Source organism: Ixodes scapularis, unplaced genomic scaffold, assembly GCF_016920785.2.
Source record: "Ixodes scapularis isolate PalLabHiFi unplaced genomic scaffold, ASM1692078v2 PGA_scaffold9__187_contigs__length_104089568, whole genome shotgun sequence".
In the NCBI taxonomy this organism is placed as follows: domain Eukaryota; kingdom Metazoa; phylum Arthropoda; class Arachnida; order Ixodida; family Ixodidae; genus Ixodes; species Ixodes scapularis.
Window position 1 is genome coordinate 16,752,324 of NW_024609884.1, and position 15,673 is coordinate 16,767,996.

Genomic DNA, 15,673 nt, shown 5'->3' on the forward strand with positions numbered 1-15,673 from the left:
TTTAATTTTTTTTTATTTTAAGTATTACTCGGTGCTCTCGGTATCGCTTCGTTTCTTAGTCACCACTGTATACCCGTCTCCAGGGGTATTTCGATGTTTCGCTCGTCATGTCAGCGTCGAGTGCGCTCGTTCACTACAAGCACCATTGATGGCAGCGAGCTGACGCTGAAAGCAAGGCAACTGAAAGATAGCTGCATAGCGCTTGGTCGCTCCCATCTCGGTGTACAGCGATCTGGCAAGCATTTGATATTTGGGGAGTACGTTGCTCGTTTGGCAAAGCGGTGAACTCGCGCCGGTGGTCTGCGTTACTGAGCGTTTTTTTTTTTTTTTTTTATGAAGCGTCACGCGCGGTTAAGATGGCTTCGGGTGTTCGGGATTTCGTGCCCCGTTATAGAGATAAGTATGGCGCCAACATCAAACCTCCTTATGTCTGACTGGTGGCGGAAAGACTCTCACGACCGAGGAAGAGAGGAGTCAGAGTATGGCGGAGGTATAGGCAGATTTTAGACCCATATGTTCTATCTTCAAGCAATAATATTATGATTGTCACAAATAATATATCTTTGCATGACGGACCGCTCAGAAGTCCGAATTTCGTCTCGCTTCTTATTGAATTGGGTTTGTTCCATTCATTTGTTATTATAATGCAAAACGATCATTTGTTCAATTTATGAGATGTCTAAGGACTCGTTCAAGAAAAACCAATAGGCAATAAAAATGTGGGCAAGAACTCGTATTGCTGTGTCACCGTGTCCGAAAAGTCATTTGCAGTAAAGATGACGAAGTTGCGAATGAATAGCAACCAGGAACGAATAAGTTCATCCCACTTTCCCCAGATATCCCGAAATAGGGAAACCGTCTATAAAATCCCTAAGAACCCATCGAATCATCCGAAGAGTCCCGGACTCTAGGGAGGAGTTCCAAGCGTTGGCGTCATTCCCCGGGGTCCAGATAAGCGGTTGATCGCAAGTAGGGAGCCTTCGCACGCCGGATGCGTCCGAAGGCTCCCTATTCGCGCGCTGTCACTGCAGCGTAGCATGGATGTATCGTCACGTGCTCTCGGAAACCGATTCCAGCGGCGGGTGGGCAGGTCGGAGGCCAGGGGAGTCGGCAGCCAGCAGGCCCGGGGTCGAGGCCCCAGCGCGGAGCCGCGGCGCGTTCCCCCCGCGCGCGTGGCGACGTTTTCCGGTCGTCCTTGGGGGCCTCGTGGGGTCGCCGGGCTCTGCGGCTTGGCGACTCCCCGGGCCCACTTGTGCGGCGGCGGCCACACAGCCCGCAATCGATATCGAGCGGCGAGAGCGCGGCCAGACTGGTCCGAGACGCAATCACCGCGGCCCCTGTCGCCGAGCGCGGGCACGAGGCGTCGTGGCGGCGGCGGGGGGCCTCGCCCCGGGCGCAACACGGCCAATGGGCAGGCGCGTCGACGTCGGCCGTCCTCCGGTCGAGCCCGCCCCCCGGAAGCCGCGGCGGCGGGGGAGGGGCCTGGTGGCGGCCAGCGCGGCGAGCTCGGCGTCCGCGCGGACGCCCTGGCGACAGCGCGGCTGCCCGGACGTTCGTGTGCCCGATTCTCGGTCGGGGGAGGAGTTGCCTTCCTGGGTTGCACAGGGGCGCCACGAGCGGACCCTGCCCCGGCGGCAGTGGCCGCCGATACGGCCGGCCCAAGCCCCGCTGCTGCGGCTCTATGGTGGCCGCGGCCCCGCTCGCCGCGCAAATGGACCCTGGCGACCCCGGCCGCGAGATCCAGCCCCATGTCGGCGAGGGCCAAGGACTTCTCCATCGACGCGCTCATCGCCGGCAGCCGCAGGCCGCCACGCCCGGACAGCGCCAACGACTTCTCGGACGGCGACGCGCCGCCGGACGCGGACCCCGCCGGTGAGTGGCCCCGCAGGGCCCCCCCTCCTGTCGAACCCCCGTCCGAGTGCTCCTCGCTTGGACCAGCGGTCTCCCCGTCGCTCGCGCCCGACACCAGGGTTCCTTCCGAGACCTTCGCGCAGATCGGATACGCAAACCTCCTTTTTCTTCTAAGCTTTTTTTTTTTTTTTTTCTTCTTGGCGATTACGAACCCCCCTTTCCGCGTGTGTCGTCGACGCGTGCTGAACCTGGACGGGATGCGCAAGGACGACTTCCCCCCTGGGGCCCTCGGCCGAGCTGTCGAGCCATGTGCCAACCGATGTCGTGCCCAGGATGTATATCGTGCGTCGCGGTCGAGACGTTCCTGATGACCGTCTTCCGTTGATGTTGGCATTCGTCGTAATGAACGCGATGGCAGTGACCGTAAATTGGGGGTCTCCTGAGAAGCCCCCAGTTCTCGGCTGATTCTGGGCGACTGGATACACGAATCTCGCGAGCCGCGTATCTTCCGAAGGCGTCTCTGCTCAGCTGATATACAAACTTCCTTTCCCTGAGAGCGAAACAACCCCGCTGCTCCGATTTCTCCAATGTCAGTCTGATCGTGACCTGGACAAATTTGCATTTTGGAGTGACGTTATCAACTGCTCCGTGTTGTGGATCAGTCATTGCACAAAGTCCGCAAATCGAAAGCGACTGACAGCAAGCACTCTTGATTCCTCGCAGCTTGAGTGAAAAATCTTTCTCTGACCTGTGACTTCAAGTGGACGGTATTTAAATTGTCCGAGTGTTTCCAAAGCTATATATTGTAAAAATTGCGCGGTTCGGTCTGTAAACCACTTCTCAGTGCTCACATATCAGTATCATTGCCGCCCATCCATACGTTATCCACGATCATCCTGCAGATGACGGATCTTATAACGAGTTCTCTTAGCTGAACCGTTTGTGGACATTCGGGAATCAGGCAGAAATATTCTCAGAATATATTTGCTCTGTATACAACCGATAAATTTTCGGGCAAATATGCCGAAGAACGTTGATTCCATCGCTGCGGTCATTGAATCTCCGGAGAAGAATGTTGCAAGTGAATACATCCCGTGCCTTCAATCGATATATCCCCAGCAAAAACAGGACAAAAAGAAAATAAGTTAAAAACGATTTCTTCTGTGCAGCTATACTTCTTCCGGCAAACAAACAAGGAAAAAGAGAACTTTGTTTCCTTCTCTGCAGTCAATACTCAAATAATAAATATCCGTAAAATTGATTCCTTTCCTGCAATCAATGAAACCCCGGGTAAAAATATTTGAAGGAATCCGATTTCCTCTGTTCAGCATCGAATTCGTCGCCAGACAGAAATAGGTGAGGAAATTTGGTTCACACTCAACCAGTGAATTCTCACGGACAAAATGTTTAGAGAAAAGTGATTCCCACTACAAAGCAATCTACAAACAAAACTATTTGAAAGAAATTCGATTCCCTCTTTTATGCATATAATGAATTGCAGGACAAAATATATGAAGTATTTCCTTCTTGCAGCGCAGGGATTTCCAAAATACTTACAAAAAGGCAACCAACTACAAATGCAGTGAGAGCTGCTCGAAATACTTCTCCAAATACATTTGACTTCCATATATAGTTGGGCGTCTGCAACTTAAATTTAACTCTGAGGAAGAAAAAAAAGAAGTAAAAACCTTGCCCGAACAAAGGGTGAAATATGACACGACAATCAAAAACATTAAAAAAAAAATGTTGACGGAATTTTGCTAAAATTTGTTTCTCGATCAAACCGTGCCAATAATTATGATCAAGAGATCCAAAACACATCGCGGAGAGCCCAGATTCGCATTGAACTACAATCAATACCCATTTTTCAGCAATGAATTTTTAAATATACAAATGCATTCCCTAATATGTAATTCACTAAAAAACTATCAAAGTTGTTTTTTGAAATGCGCATTTAAAAATTGCCTATCACTGCCTAAATGACTTTCAGGTCTAAAACAAAAAATCACGAAAATTTGTGCGCTATAGTTCTTTGCAGCCAATGATTTTCAGGATTTTTGTTTTTATTCCTGCGCATGCAGGCTGAGAATCCTGTATACAAACGAAAATGATAAAAAATTTTCTCTTTCTTGCTCAACCAATAAATCCCCGCAATTTTTTTTAAATGTTTATTATTATTATTTTTTTTTTTTTTTGCATTTACAAATCTTTAGACAAGAAAAAAAAAAATACTGCTGTGTTTCCAATGTTTTTCGAATTCCAATTTCCCCAGATCCTCCAATGAATGAGAAAAGGCGCTTGTGAATTCTCAGATAACTTGTCCGATTGTCTCACTTCGGCTAAAAATATATATATAAATTCAACACCCACTTTTTTTTTTTTTCGTTTGTCTCTAACAAGTTTTTTCATTACCACACCGATTACATGGACATGGCAAACGATCGTTTTCCGAGCCGCAGAGCGGGCGCCTCCCCGCCCAGACGCCGCCATGCTGGTATGTAATTGGCACGTCGACAGGCGGAGCAGCAACTTATTTACACTGAGTGTACTTCCAATTTGCAGTCGCTCCCTTCCGCCTCCGCGTTCAGAGTTTCATTTAGTCGTTTCGCCCTGACTCTCTCTCTCTCTCTTGTCGAACATGCCACAAGGGTGTCTCCCTGCATGCACGCATGTGGAACGACCTGTGAAGCAACGCCAGTTGAATGAGAATCATTGAAGATCACCGTCGCGGTATTGCTCATGACGTTTATGGCATATGTCTTCTAACGAGGCCGGTGTAATAAATCGGAATGGCATGCAACGACGCACTTTCTAACTCGCAAACCTTTCCTTCTTCCTTTTTTTTTTTATTTATTTATTTTTTTTTTTGTGAGAAGATAATAAGATTTCTTCGCGCTTGTACAAAGTGGTGGAGACCAAACGCGGGCCGCTGCATGCTCCGGAGCCGGTTTCTGGGGAACTACATAAACAAATTAACGATTAGCGAAAAAAAAAAAAAAAAGACTGCGATCGCAGAGCAATTAAGCAAACACCCAAAACGTTCGGACTGAGGGGCGGTTCAGAGTTGGTACAACATATATACGGCGTTTCCCTTTCGAAAGCGACACTCGTCCAACTCATTAGCTCGGGAAATGACTGTCGACTCAATACATTTTTATAAACCAGCAAATAAAAAAAAAAATGTCGGGGGTTATACATACATTATTATACGTTTTTCATACGCGCAACTCTTCTACTTTGAACGATGTTTTAAAACAGACGGTATATGTGTTACGAAGTGGCAAATATGGTTGGAGAACCATCAGAACTATCCGATTTTTTCCGAACTTCACTGATTCTGATTCCTTCGTTCTCGTGTGCCTGTTGGTGATCCTGCTTTTGAACGGCGCCCAAACATGGCGGCTCTCCGACCTCGGACGTACACCGTTGCGTTTTTTGTATATTGCACAGCGGGCGCACTGGCATATATACAGACCTGAGCGCCTCCAACTTCCCAACATGCCCGTGTTGGAGGCAGATCGCGCGGCATTGCCTCCATGAGACCATTGACATCTCAAAATGTCCACCCCTTCGGTGAAAGGGCGAAAGAATACGGAAATACGAACAATAGAAAGGAGACTTCGCCCGAAAATGTCGCAATTGCTCCGGAGATTTACGGTCGCTTCTAGATGCCGAACTGGATCGGCAGTTGACGCAAACGTACACACAAGCCCAGAAACTTCGTATAGCTCCGACGTGCAATTGTCGGAGCCCAATGGCATATACATCACACGCATGCATAGCGCTTGTCCGCGTCAGAGTGAGTACATAAATATATATATATATACAAACCGGACGGGAGCGGCGCACATGATTCTCCCGTGGCTGTCTGTAACCACTTTCAACAATCACGAAAAAACTTTAAAAAGAAAAGTATACATACGCGGGAAAAAAAAAATAAAAAATAAAAAGGAGCTCTCTCGTGTTTTTGTTCCTTGTCCGTCTTTATTCTTTTCCTTGTTTGCTTTGTGCAATCCAAGAGTCCATTGTGCATCCTCCAAGACACGAATCTAGGGAATCACTTTGAGATCCCTAAATAGACTATAAAACGAAGCCGTCGATATTTATTTACGTTCGCGTGTTCTTTTATTGCGTGTATACGTTGGACATAAACTTTGCGCGTGCGAAGACAGGATTCTGAAACTGTGCAAACAGTAAGTGTCAAGAAAGCCGATTTTCTGGTCACGATTGGTGGAGAGCGTATAGTGGAGAAACTCGAGAGAATCTGCAACCGACGCAGTTTCACGGAGATTGCGTTTTGGGGGGCTCTGAACCTCCAAAGAAGGCCTTCATTTTGCAACATATTAACAATTTTTTTTTCTAGAACACAATTTTATTTTTGCCACATCTGACCGCTTGTATGGCCGGCCGCGTAAACGAAGGCCGAGATATACCCATATAGATGAGCCATGCAAAAGTTCGGTGCTGAGGAGCTCAGTGTTTTGTGCTCGGAACCCGTGTAATTAAGTAATCTGTTGGGTTTCACGAAGACCAGCGGATTAACGAATGGAGGTGTTTGATGCCCAGCGGGATCGTGATCACCCTTGTTTATACGCATATGCTCGAACGAAAGCGTAAGAGGCGGATTGAGCTTATTTTAGTTACCAAACTCGTGTTTCCTATTCACGCAAAAGGGAAAGGGAAGAAGGGCGTGTGATACACGACGTGACAACTATTTTCAATGAAGCATCAGAGTTAGACCGTGACCATTGTACCTGTCGGCAGTCGTAAAACGTCATTATTCCCCCCCGTTTCGGTGAGACTCCATGATCGTGCAGTTTGGTATGATTTTCCCAAAACTGATCTCTCTTAAAGCGTAATCTAGAATTCAAAAACGTCCAATGAGGTTTGCGCAGCGCTTATAACGAACAGCATCCTCCACCAGTCGATACCAACATGAATTGTGGCTTGATCATGCACAACGGTAACTCAGATTCTTTCGGGGATTGCTCCCCTCTGCATTTAGAAGCCCTCAAAAATATTAGAACGAAGGAAAAAATGAACGAACATCCGATGACATACACTGCATGCCGGCTAATAAACGTGTCATACGTACACACACACATATCAGCGCAGGCTCTGAACCTAAAACCAGCTTCATTCGACGCAAATACACGGTAGATTGAATAAATGACCGTTTACCCTTTTTTATATACAAGAACGATGGTATCAAACGCAAACATTCTGAGACAATAAGCAGCTTGCGAGCCGCATCGCAGCGAAAAGAAATATAAGGACTCGGGATCGGAATTCCCGAAGAATTGTAACGTGCTCCCGAGAGCATGCAGTCTTGTATCGCACAGCGTGCACTTTCAATGAAATCGACTCAAACGAGGGTGTCTCGTTGACAGGCCGTTGGTGCAGACAGGCCTCTCACGGGAGTGCTGAGGCAGCAAGGCGACCTTCGTGGGTCATTTGTATGCGCAACCAGCCGAGTAATAACCGCCAGTGCGAAGACATGAACCCAGGCAGCGAGTAAACACTGCCAGGGCCACGCACGACCGAGGCGGGGAACGCTCCCTCCCTGAATGAAGTGTGATCATCGAGTCTAATGAACGCAAATAACGCACCTCCGCCTTTTTCTTTTTTCGTTTATTTACTTGCTTGCGGTTATGCATACAAAAAAAGAAAAGAAATACCTCGGAGAGGCGAAGGCGCGCTAAGAGGCTCAAAGTTGAAAGACGATGCTCATTAAAAGAAGTGACTTAAAATATTAAAACGGTGAAAAACTTACGGAAAAAACTATATATATATATATATATATATATATATATATATATATATATATATATATATATATATATATATATATATATATATATATATATATATATATATATATATATATACGCGAGTTGAGTACATCTCATTATAATGCGTTGTATTTTTATAGCTTAAGTCAGTAAACCCGAAAGTTCAGGTTTAATTGAGCGTATCAGGCCGAAAATTCAGCACGTGCTAAATCGGATGGTTTGTTCAGGCGCGCAAGTGTCAGGAGGGGCCGTGCCTGCGGGACGAGGGAAAACACCGATCTGTAAGAAGCGATCTCGTTCTTGTGTGGGGCACCATCCATCACACCATTCATGTTCCTCGGAGACCGACGTCCAACGGTCAAGGCGGTCAGGTGCTCGCGGTCGATATGCCTCTTCCTTGATGGGACGACGACCGGGCGTGATCCCAGGATAAGACTGACCCCATGTAAACAATGCAGCGGTCGTTTTCCGTACAATGTTGATGCCATCCCACTCCCCTTATAATGCGAAACAAAACAATTATTACGTAGAAGTATGTTGCATACAATAACGCACACGATTACATATTTTATGTATTTTTAATAAGCAAAAAAATATGATCCCTTTCAATTGTGCTCTAGTTTATGGGTAGTGATTCCGTTTCGCAATCTCTCTTAGTGATTTTCAAAAGTTGATCCGAATGCCCCCCCCCCCCCCCCCCCCCCCCGCCCCGATTAGTTGCAACAACAATGTTTCAAGGGTAAAAAAAAAAATGGAGACATATATTGTTTTTTAGGAGAGCCCCGATGATTGAATTGCTTCCAAAGTAACCTTTTCTTTGAGAATTTTACTTTGGAGCAGAGCGACGATCTCTCATCACCTTTGCCACGTGCATGCGTGCATTGTCGTGCAACACGAATGACCAATTCCTGCATGAGCAAGTCACATCAGTTGCTGTGCGTTTTTTTCTGGGCAGCTTTGTGAGGACCTCGTGGTAATAGGCCGTTCTGGCACGTTCCACGCGGGGCAATGCACCATCTACAGTATTAAACAGGATGACGCTAAGATGACCATGCACGCGTATCATAATGTGCTCGATTTCCGATTGTGTTTGTTGAAATGCTTGCGGTCGTGGGGATGATGGACTTCTTCACTCACTTGACTGCGATTTCAAATCAGGTTCGAAGTTTTTAACGCATGTTTCATCAACAGTAACAATTAGTTGCGGGAAGGAGTCGCCTTCAGTGAGATGTCTTTGCCTCGTTCTCAGGCGATCCCTTTTCGGTGCGGCATACAGTCACGTCATGGTGGTCTCGTCTGGCCGAACTCTTCTTTTCCGGAAATCGTTTGACGATATACGAAATACTGATGTTGATAAAAATCCCATAGCTTCTTAAATTTACTGAAATTTTGTTCGACTGTCTTTTCCGATACCGTCCTCAACAAGTATCGCACTTCTTCCATCCATTCCGTGCCGTTTGCGGGCTTCCTGAGTTCGGGTAAATTTATTTCTGCTCACATCGTCTTCATAAAAGCAAGTATAGCCTGGGGGAAACTGTACTCAAGTCAAACTATTTGATCACCAGATTCCAGATACGTACAAGTTACCCCCCCCCCCCCCCAAAAAAAAAGGTAACTAAATACCGTTACTCGTTACTCGCTCAAAACGTAACTAAATACGTTACTCGTTGCTGATTGTCAAAAGGAACGCGTTACTTTACCTCGAAACTAGTGAGTTACTTCTCTCGTTACTTTGACGACCAAATACGCAACTGCTTTCGTTTCATGGCTTATTGCATACTTTTCAGCAGTCGCTGCACTTTAGCAGTAGCTGCCTCTCGAAGTTTTTATCAGTAAGGTTTCCCCGCTTACACTTGAGAATATGCATCTCCGGCGACCCTGAAGAGTCGTTCTATAGAGAGTATTCACTGGCGGCCATAGCTGTGTGCGCGACCGCTGAGCGCGTGCTGACGGCGTGCTTCCACAGTTCTTTCGCCACGTGCATTCCGCACCACCAAGATTGCAGGTCTTAGCAGCCTATTAACGTGAGCTCGTTCCGAGCATGCGCTCTAAACATCGCCTTCAAATATGGCGTCCAGTGAATACTCCCTATACTGAGGCGCTCGAAGGAACGGCAGTTTGAGCTTCAGGAAAAGCTGGTGAACCTGGAATTCCCTTCGCCCTTTTGTTCTCTCTGCTTCTAAAGTTGCAAGTTGACAATGGGCTCTGTGCCTTCCCGTGTTGGCAACCTCCGGGTTTGCATTCGGTCTGTGCACGATTCCAGAAGATTCAACCAACGGACTTTATTGTGTTCGCTGGGTGAGGGACATTCCCAGCTGTTGAGTTCGACTGACGTGTTAAGCGGTTAACGTCGCTATAGACCAACACGCGTCCCTGACGTCATGCAGCTGCGGTGGCGCTGTCGACGGCACTGCGCATGCGCAGCAGCTTCGCTTCACTCGAATTCGGTTTCTGCGCATGCGCAGTGCCCACGCCTGGTGTGGGCAAACGCGGGCTTGTTTGTAAACAGCGTGTCGGTCTATATACTGTCATACTGTTTAGTCATTTCTTCTCGGGTTGCCCATCTTCTTTTGTCGCAGTAGACGCATACTCAGGTTAGAATCAAAATGACACTGTTTTAACGTTGCTGTACGTTATACTCCTCAAAAAGTAACGAGATACCGCTACTCGTTACCTGGCCTTAAAAGTAACTAGATACATTACTCGTTCCTTTTCATAAAAAAAGTAACTAAATAAGCTACTCGTTACCGAAAAAAATAACTATCGGTAGTAACTCGTTATGTAACACGTTACTTACATGTGCCAGACACCTAACAAAAAGCACCCGTAAATCTCTATTTTTTTTTTTTTTTTTTCGCGTAAAGATTAAATTTTGATGTTGATCTTCCCGCGGCACAGTATACCTGAAGCTGCACACATGTGTCATTTCTAACGCTGATCATTCCACAGCGCCACGCATGAGAATGAAGTCAAGTATCGCTTCCCCGAGTCTCGGACTAAAACTGACGTAACGCATCGTTGAGACTCCATCATTCGATCCGCAGCATTGCCATGACTGTGCATTTCTTGAGAAATGACCGACGTATCATGCCTCCCGAAATATCGCGTTCGGAACAGACATTCCCCCCTCGTCAACGCATATCGTGTACACGGGATTTGGCAGCACATTCGCATACCACGCGGACGCCAATATGTCGGCTAAAGGCTCGGCCGTTTATGCTATGATTTGTAACTTGTAAGTAGGATTCCGCAGTTTCGGCGTTTACTTGTGAAATTAGGAGGCTGTTTTTCGGAGTTTACTTTTCGCTACAAGTTCGGGGGATTTTTTCGGAGTTTATTTTTGCTGAGTTCCCATGGTTCTCTGGAATTTGGAGTTTAATTTTAGTGTCCCCAATTTTTAAAACTTAAAAAAAAAAAATAAAAAAAATAAACAAAGCCCGGGGCCACAACCCGTTGTCCCGAAAGAGACCTGACGAGCTAAAAAGCAAACTTCTTTTGTCACTGTAGTTAGAGATTTCAAAGGAAACTGAAGTGGCCTCTCCTCAGGACCGCAGACCCTGTCCTCTTAGAAAATGCGTTTGTAAAACACCGTCTTTTTGTATTTATCTTTTTTATTTTGTCGTTGGGACCCTGAAATTCGGAGTGTTTTCGGATAAATCCGATTCGACGGAAAATTTACCAGCGAGTGTTTTTCGCATTTTTTCGAATTTATCCGAAAACACGCAGCACTTCAAAGGTATATACCAACACCTCGACTCGTATCCAGTAATTTCTCAGGCGGCTCCTGTAACCAACGAACCATGCGTGGCTCTCTGCGAAAGGCTGATTACAGGCTGAGGCTAATCAGCAGCGACAACAGGAAGCCGCGTCTCGCATTGTGCTCCGGCCTCAGCACGAGATAGGTGGCCCGCGAAAAACAAGGGTTGGACAAAGGTTTTTCCCTTCGTGAACATGGTTTTGGTGATTATCGTATCCGGAGCGGAAGTGTGAACTACGGCGCATTTCGATAGGGCGATTGAAGGGACCGCGCCGACTCGACCGACTTGCATGGGACTGTTCATCCTCCCCCGCGCCAAGAGCCGATTGGCTAATATAGACAATTGCAAGCATGGCGCCCCGACCGGTACCCCATGCGCGCTAGCACGTGGGGCACCAGCAGCTTGCGCATGAACATAGCTTGAGCAAGCTTGCAATTGCACAGGCTTCTTCGCACGAGCAGACATGGCGTCGGCCGGTCGCCTTGCTCGCAATCGTTTATGGGTTCGGTCTTCCCTTTAGTTCCCTTCATGCCACGGAAATGTGCCAAAACTGCCTCCAGGTCTTTTTTTTAATAGATACCGTTATGTACGCATGTAAGAAGACAAACTTCAAACCTTGACGATCGTGGAACACAAGACGAGATGCCCAACTAAAAACACGTCTTTTTTAATTAAAGTACCAAAACATTATCGGAATATAGTCGTTCTATTCCACGTTCACGTGTTTACGCGTACTGTGAGGACTCCCGAAACAGACTAAGTAGCGGGGTGGTTACTGTCCAGTGATATGGTCGTATGCAATATGCATACCATGCCATTCGAGGAAGTGTATAAAGAAACAATTGAAAGGAAGGCAGTCAGGATATTTGACGTGCCACTGCTGTGCAGGAATACTGTGAGCAAAGAGAAAATGACAAAATAGTATTTTATAGTTCTCTGTTCGCTCGCAGGGTTTACGGCCAAGCCCGGCACGAAACGGCGAAGCTGCCGAACGAGTTTTGAAGCTTTTCTTCCTTCCATCGCAATATCTATGGACGGGCACTTTGGTTGTGTCATTTTGTCGCTCGATTAACGAGGCAATGTGTAATCTTATATTCAAGAGCAGACGTGTCTATGATCACCACCATGCCATCCGGGCCCTTTCGCTTGAAGCCGAATAAACATTAACTGCGGCAAAAAGTTAGCCGCCCTTTCCTACAAGGTACGTACAAGTATAGTTAAGTTTGGCGAGGGCTCGATCGCGATAGCTCCGTGTTTTATTATCGGTGGTAGCTCGTGCCACCTACTCGTCATAGCAAGTAAAATTGGCCTTCGGGGAAAACTTTCCGAAAAATGTGCGCGCTGCCGTGTTTTCGCGACGCAGCGCGGCATACATTTTAGGTTAAGAAACACTTGTTGTAGCTCGTGGTAGAAATAATTGGTAAGGTAACACCGAATGAACTCATGTTTGGCAAATTATTCAGTGTTTGGCTGTCTGAAGTCAAGACAAGCCTCATCGAAATTTCGTTTCCCAGTGCGAAAGAGGACGACGAAGTTCAGTGCTTAAAAAGTTGATGAAGAAGTGAGAAGTGAAAGGCGGGCGGCACTCCGGCAGCATGGTTGGCCAGCATGTAAGAACTGTGCATAAAATCTTCATAAAATGAAAATCGCATACTTCGTCTCCAGCGGAAATAGGATCGCGCTGCCTGCTTCTGCGTGCCATCAATGCCTGGCCGATTGAGTCAAGACAATCTACTAAAGGTTCCAAAGATGTTGCCATGTCAACAATTACCGCGTCCCCTTAGGAACGGCCAAATCGAAAGACGATCTACAAAATAAATGGGGCGAGATAATTCTTCATGCTTTGCGATTTAATTGAGCTGAGGCAAAGCGAAAGCCTCGATCTTGCAGCATTCATTGCTGACAAACATACCCGATAGTGCTGCGACTGCATGTTCCAAAGCGAGCGACGCTTGCTGGGAGCGTCGCTCCACCATGTTTCCCCACCCTCCCTACTCTTCCAATCACGTGATCTAAAATTCCCCCTTGCTGGGCAAGGGAGAATTTTAGATCGCGTGACTAGAAGATTTAGGAGGGTGGGGAAACATGGTGGAGCGACGCAATTCCCTTGCATGCAATTGCGGTTAACTTTATTCCGCGGTTAAATTTAATCATCTTCGAGCAAACGAGCCCTGAATTAAACCTCCATACGGGTTCAATGTGCCTTTTCTGCATAAAGATGGCACCTCGTGGCGGGCCAAACTTACACCGCGAGGGAACGCGGGAAACAGACGAAAGAGCTATATACATCGAAACTATTCGTACCGTTTCTCCCAGAAACATCATGTTTAGGAAACTTACCACGTCATAACATTCGTTTGGAGCGATCCATATCTGTTTACGAACGACTCAACGCATAACATAAGATGGCGGGGATCGGTGGCCGAGCGTCTCAGCTCGGAGGAGCGAAAGTTTGCGCTGCAGAACCTCCTGGGTTCAATCCCCACCCCCTGCCCGTTTCGATCTGGATGAGTTTCGTACCGACACTACTGCGTGGTGCACGTTAAAAACCCTAGGTTAGCGGTTGCACTGCACTGGCTAAATTCCTCATTTACAGCTAAGAGACCGGTCCCTCGTGGAGGCGTACCAACATCAAGGCTGTTTAAATATACTATTAGCGGCGAAATGTTTTGGTGGCGCCATCCTGTGGTTTCCTCTCGCGACGTCATTACCTTGCGAACAACAAGTTTGATGGTGTTCGTAATGAGCATGGTGGAAGCTTGAAATCATTGCACTCTCAAAGCAACACTGCCAACACCGTCAAAATTAGTTCTTGCATTGTTCTTAATGTCGTCAATGAGAAATCCTTTCCTGACGTCATAGTCAGCATTCGGCCAATCGTGGAAGGCCGACCGCAGTGACGCTTTCGATCGCGCACGTCGCCAATAGCAACAGAATATTTTTGATCCAACTGTTGCGATAGCATTTATAGCGGCCACCGTCGTTCTGCAAGGAGTCGTTTTGTGAGGTACACAGATGTGAACTGCTCAAAAGGTATGCAATATCCCGACATGCTTGTAAAACATGGTATTTCTAAACGAAATAACAAAAATCACTTCGCTGGATCTATTTTTCGTGTCCCCGTTCCTTCCAAAGCGCACGCGAGCCTTCGCAGGTATGTGGGAGTAGATTGCGCGCATGAGGCGAACTCCCCTTAGGGAAAAATCCATTTTAGGGGTGAAGTTCCTTAGGGGCTAGCCATGTCCGTATGTCCGTCCGCCGTCGGGTCACATGCAAGCACGTGAGCACGTGCTCTTGTGCTCGTGTAGGGCAAAAAAAAAAAAACAAAAACAAACACATCTCCACGTGGTGAATGATGTTGATCGGGGCGAAGCTCTGGTGGTGCTTGTGTGCGTAGACGGTGAGCCGCAGCATGCCGAGCCTTTCGTTCGTTGTCATCCATCTCAGAAAGAGAATGTGTGGTATGGAACATGGTTATATACGCATTTGAGCATTTGACCGCAGCGCACGGTGCCGCAGCGTGACATGGATGAAAACGAACGAAAGGCTCGGCATGCTGCGGCTCACCGTCTACGCACACAAGCACCACCAGAGCTTCTCCCCAATCAACATCATTCACCACTTGGAGATGCGTTTTTTTTTTTCTTTTTCTTTTTTTTTTTTTTTTGAAGAGATGAAAAGTAAAAAGTAACTTGAGTTCTCACCAACCAGCAAGAGTTTCTTCCTATATTACATTCGATTTTAAATTATGATATACACATTTTAAAAATAATGAAGTAAACTAGCCGTCAGGCGCTGACCGGTGCGTGGCGAAGCGCTTTAACAGAATTACGTTGTAGCAGCACTTTACGCACCGCGCTTTAAAGGCACTTCGCGCGAATGGCTTTCGAAACTCTCTTGTATCATGCTGTGCATGCATTATAGACGGTGAACGTATGTTGCGTCATTGGATCATGGCAAATAGTGGTGCACAAAAACACAGACGAAGGGGGTAAAAAGAAAGAAAGAGAGAGAGATAGCTGAAAGGCAGAGAGGTTAGCCTGGGCTCATTGCACAAGCCGGCTACTCTGCACTTGGGAGAAAGAAAAAGAGATCAAGGGAATCTCAGGAGCTGAATGCGCAAACACGACACTCCAGTGCTGGTGTGTCGTGTCTGTGCTTCTTCGTTGGCGCTCTTCCTGTTCGCTGTTACCTTGTACACCTATAGCAACTTTCTGCCTTGTTTTATTTGCTATTGATTTATTTTAGCGTCTGCAATTATCCGGGAGAGGA

At 46.9% G+C, this 15,673-nt stretch overlaps 1 protein-coding gene across 1 annotated transcript in view; it reads left to right on the top strand.

The window, feature by feature from the left end:
- Nucleotides 1-959: 959 nt before the first annotated feature.
- LOC115320096 (eomesodermin homolog) overlaps nucleotides 960-15,673 on the top strand; it is a 104,511-nt gene continuing 89,797 nt past the window's right edge. Inside the window, exon 1 of the mRNA XM_042287529.1 lies at nucleotides 960-1,872. Within this exon, the coding sequence (XP_042143463.1) occupies nucleotides 1,038-1,872 (835 nt within the window). The 5' untranslated portion in view covers nucleotides 960-1,037. The remainder of the gene's footprint in view (nucleotides 1,873-15,673) is intronic.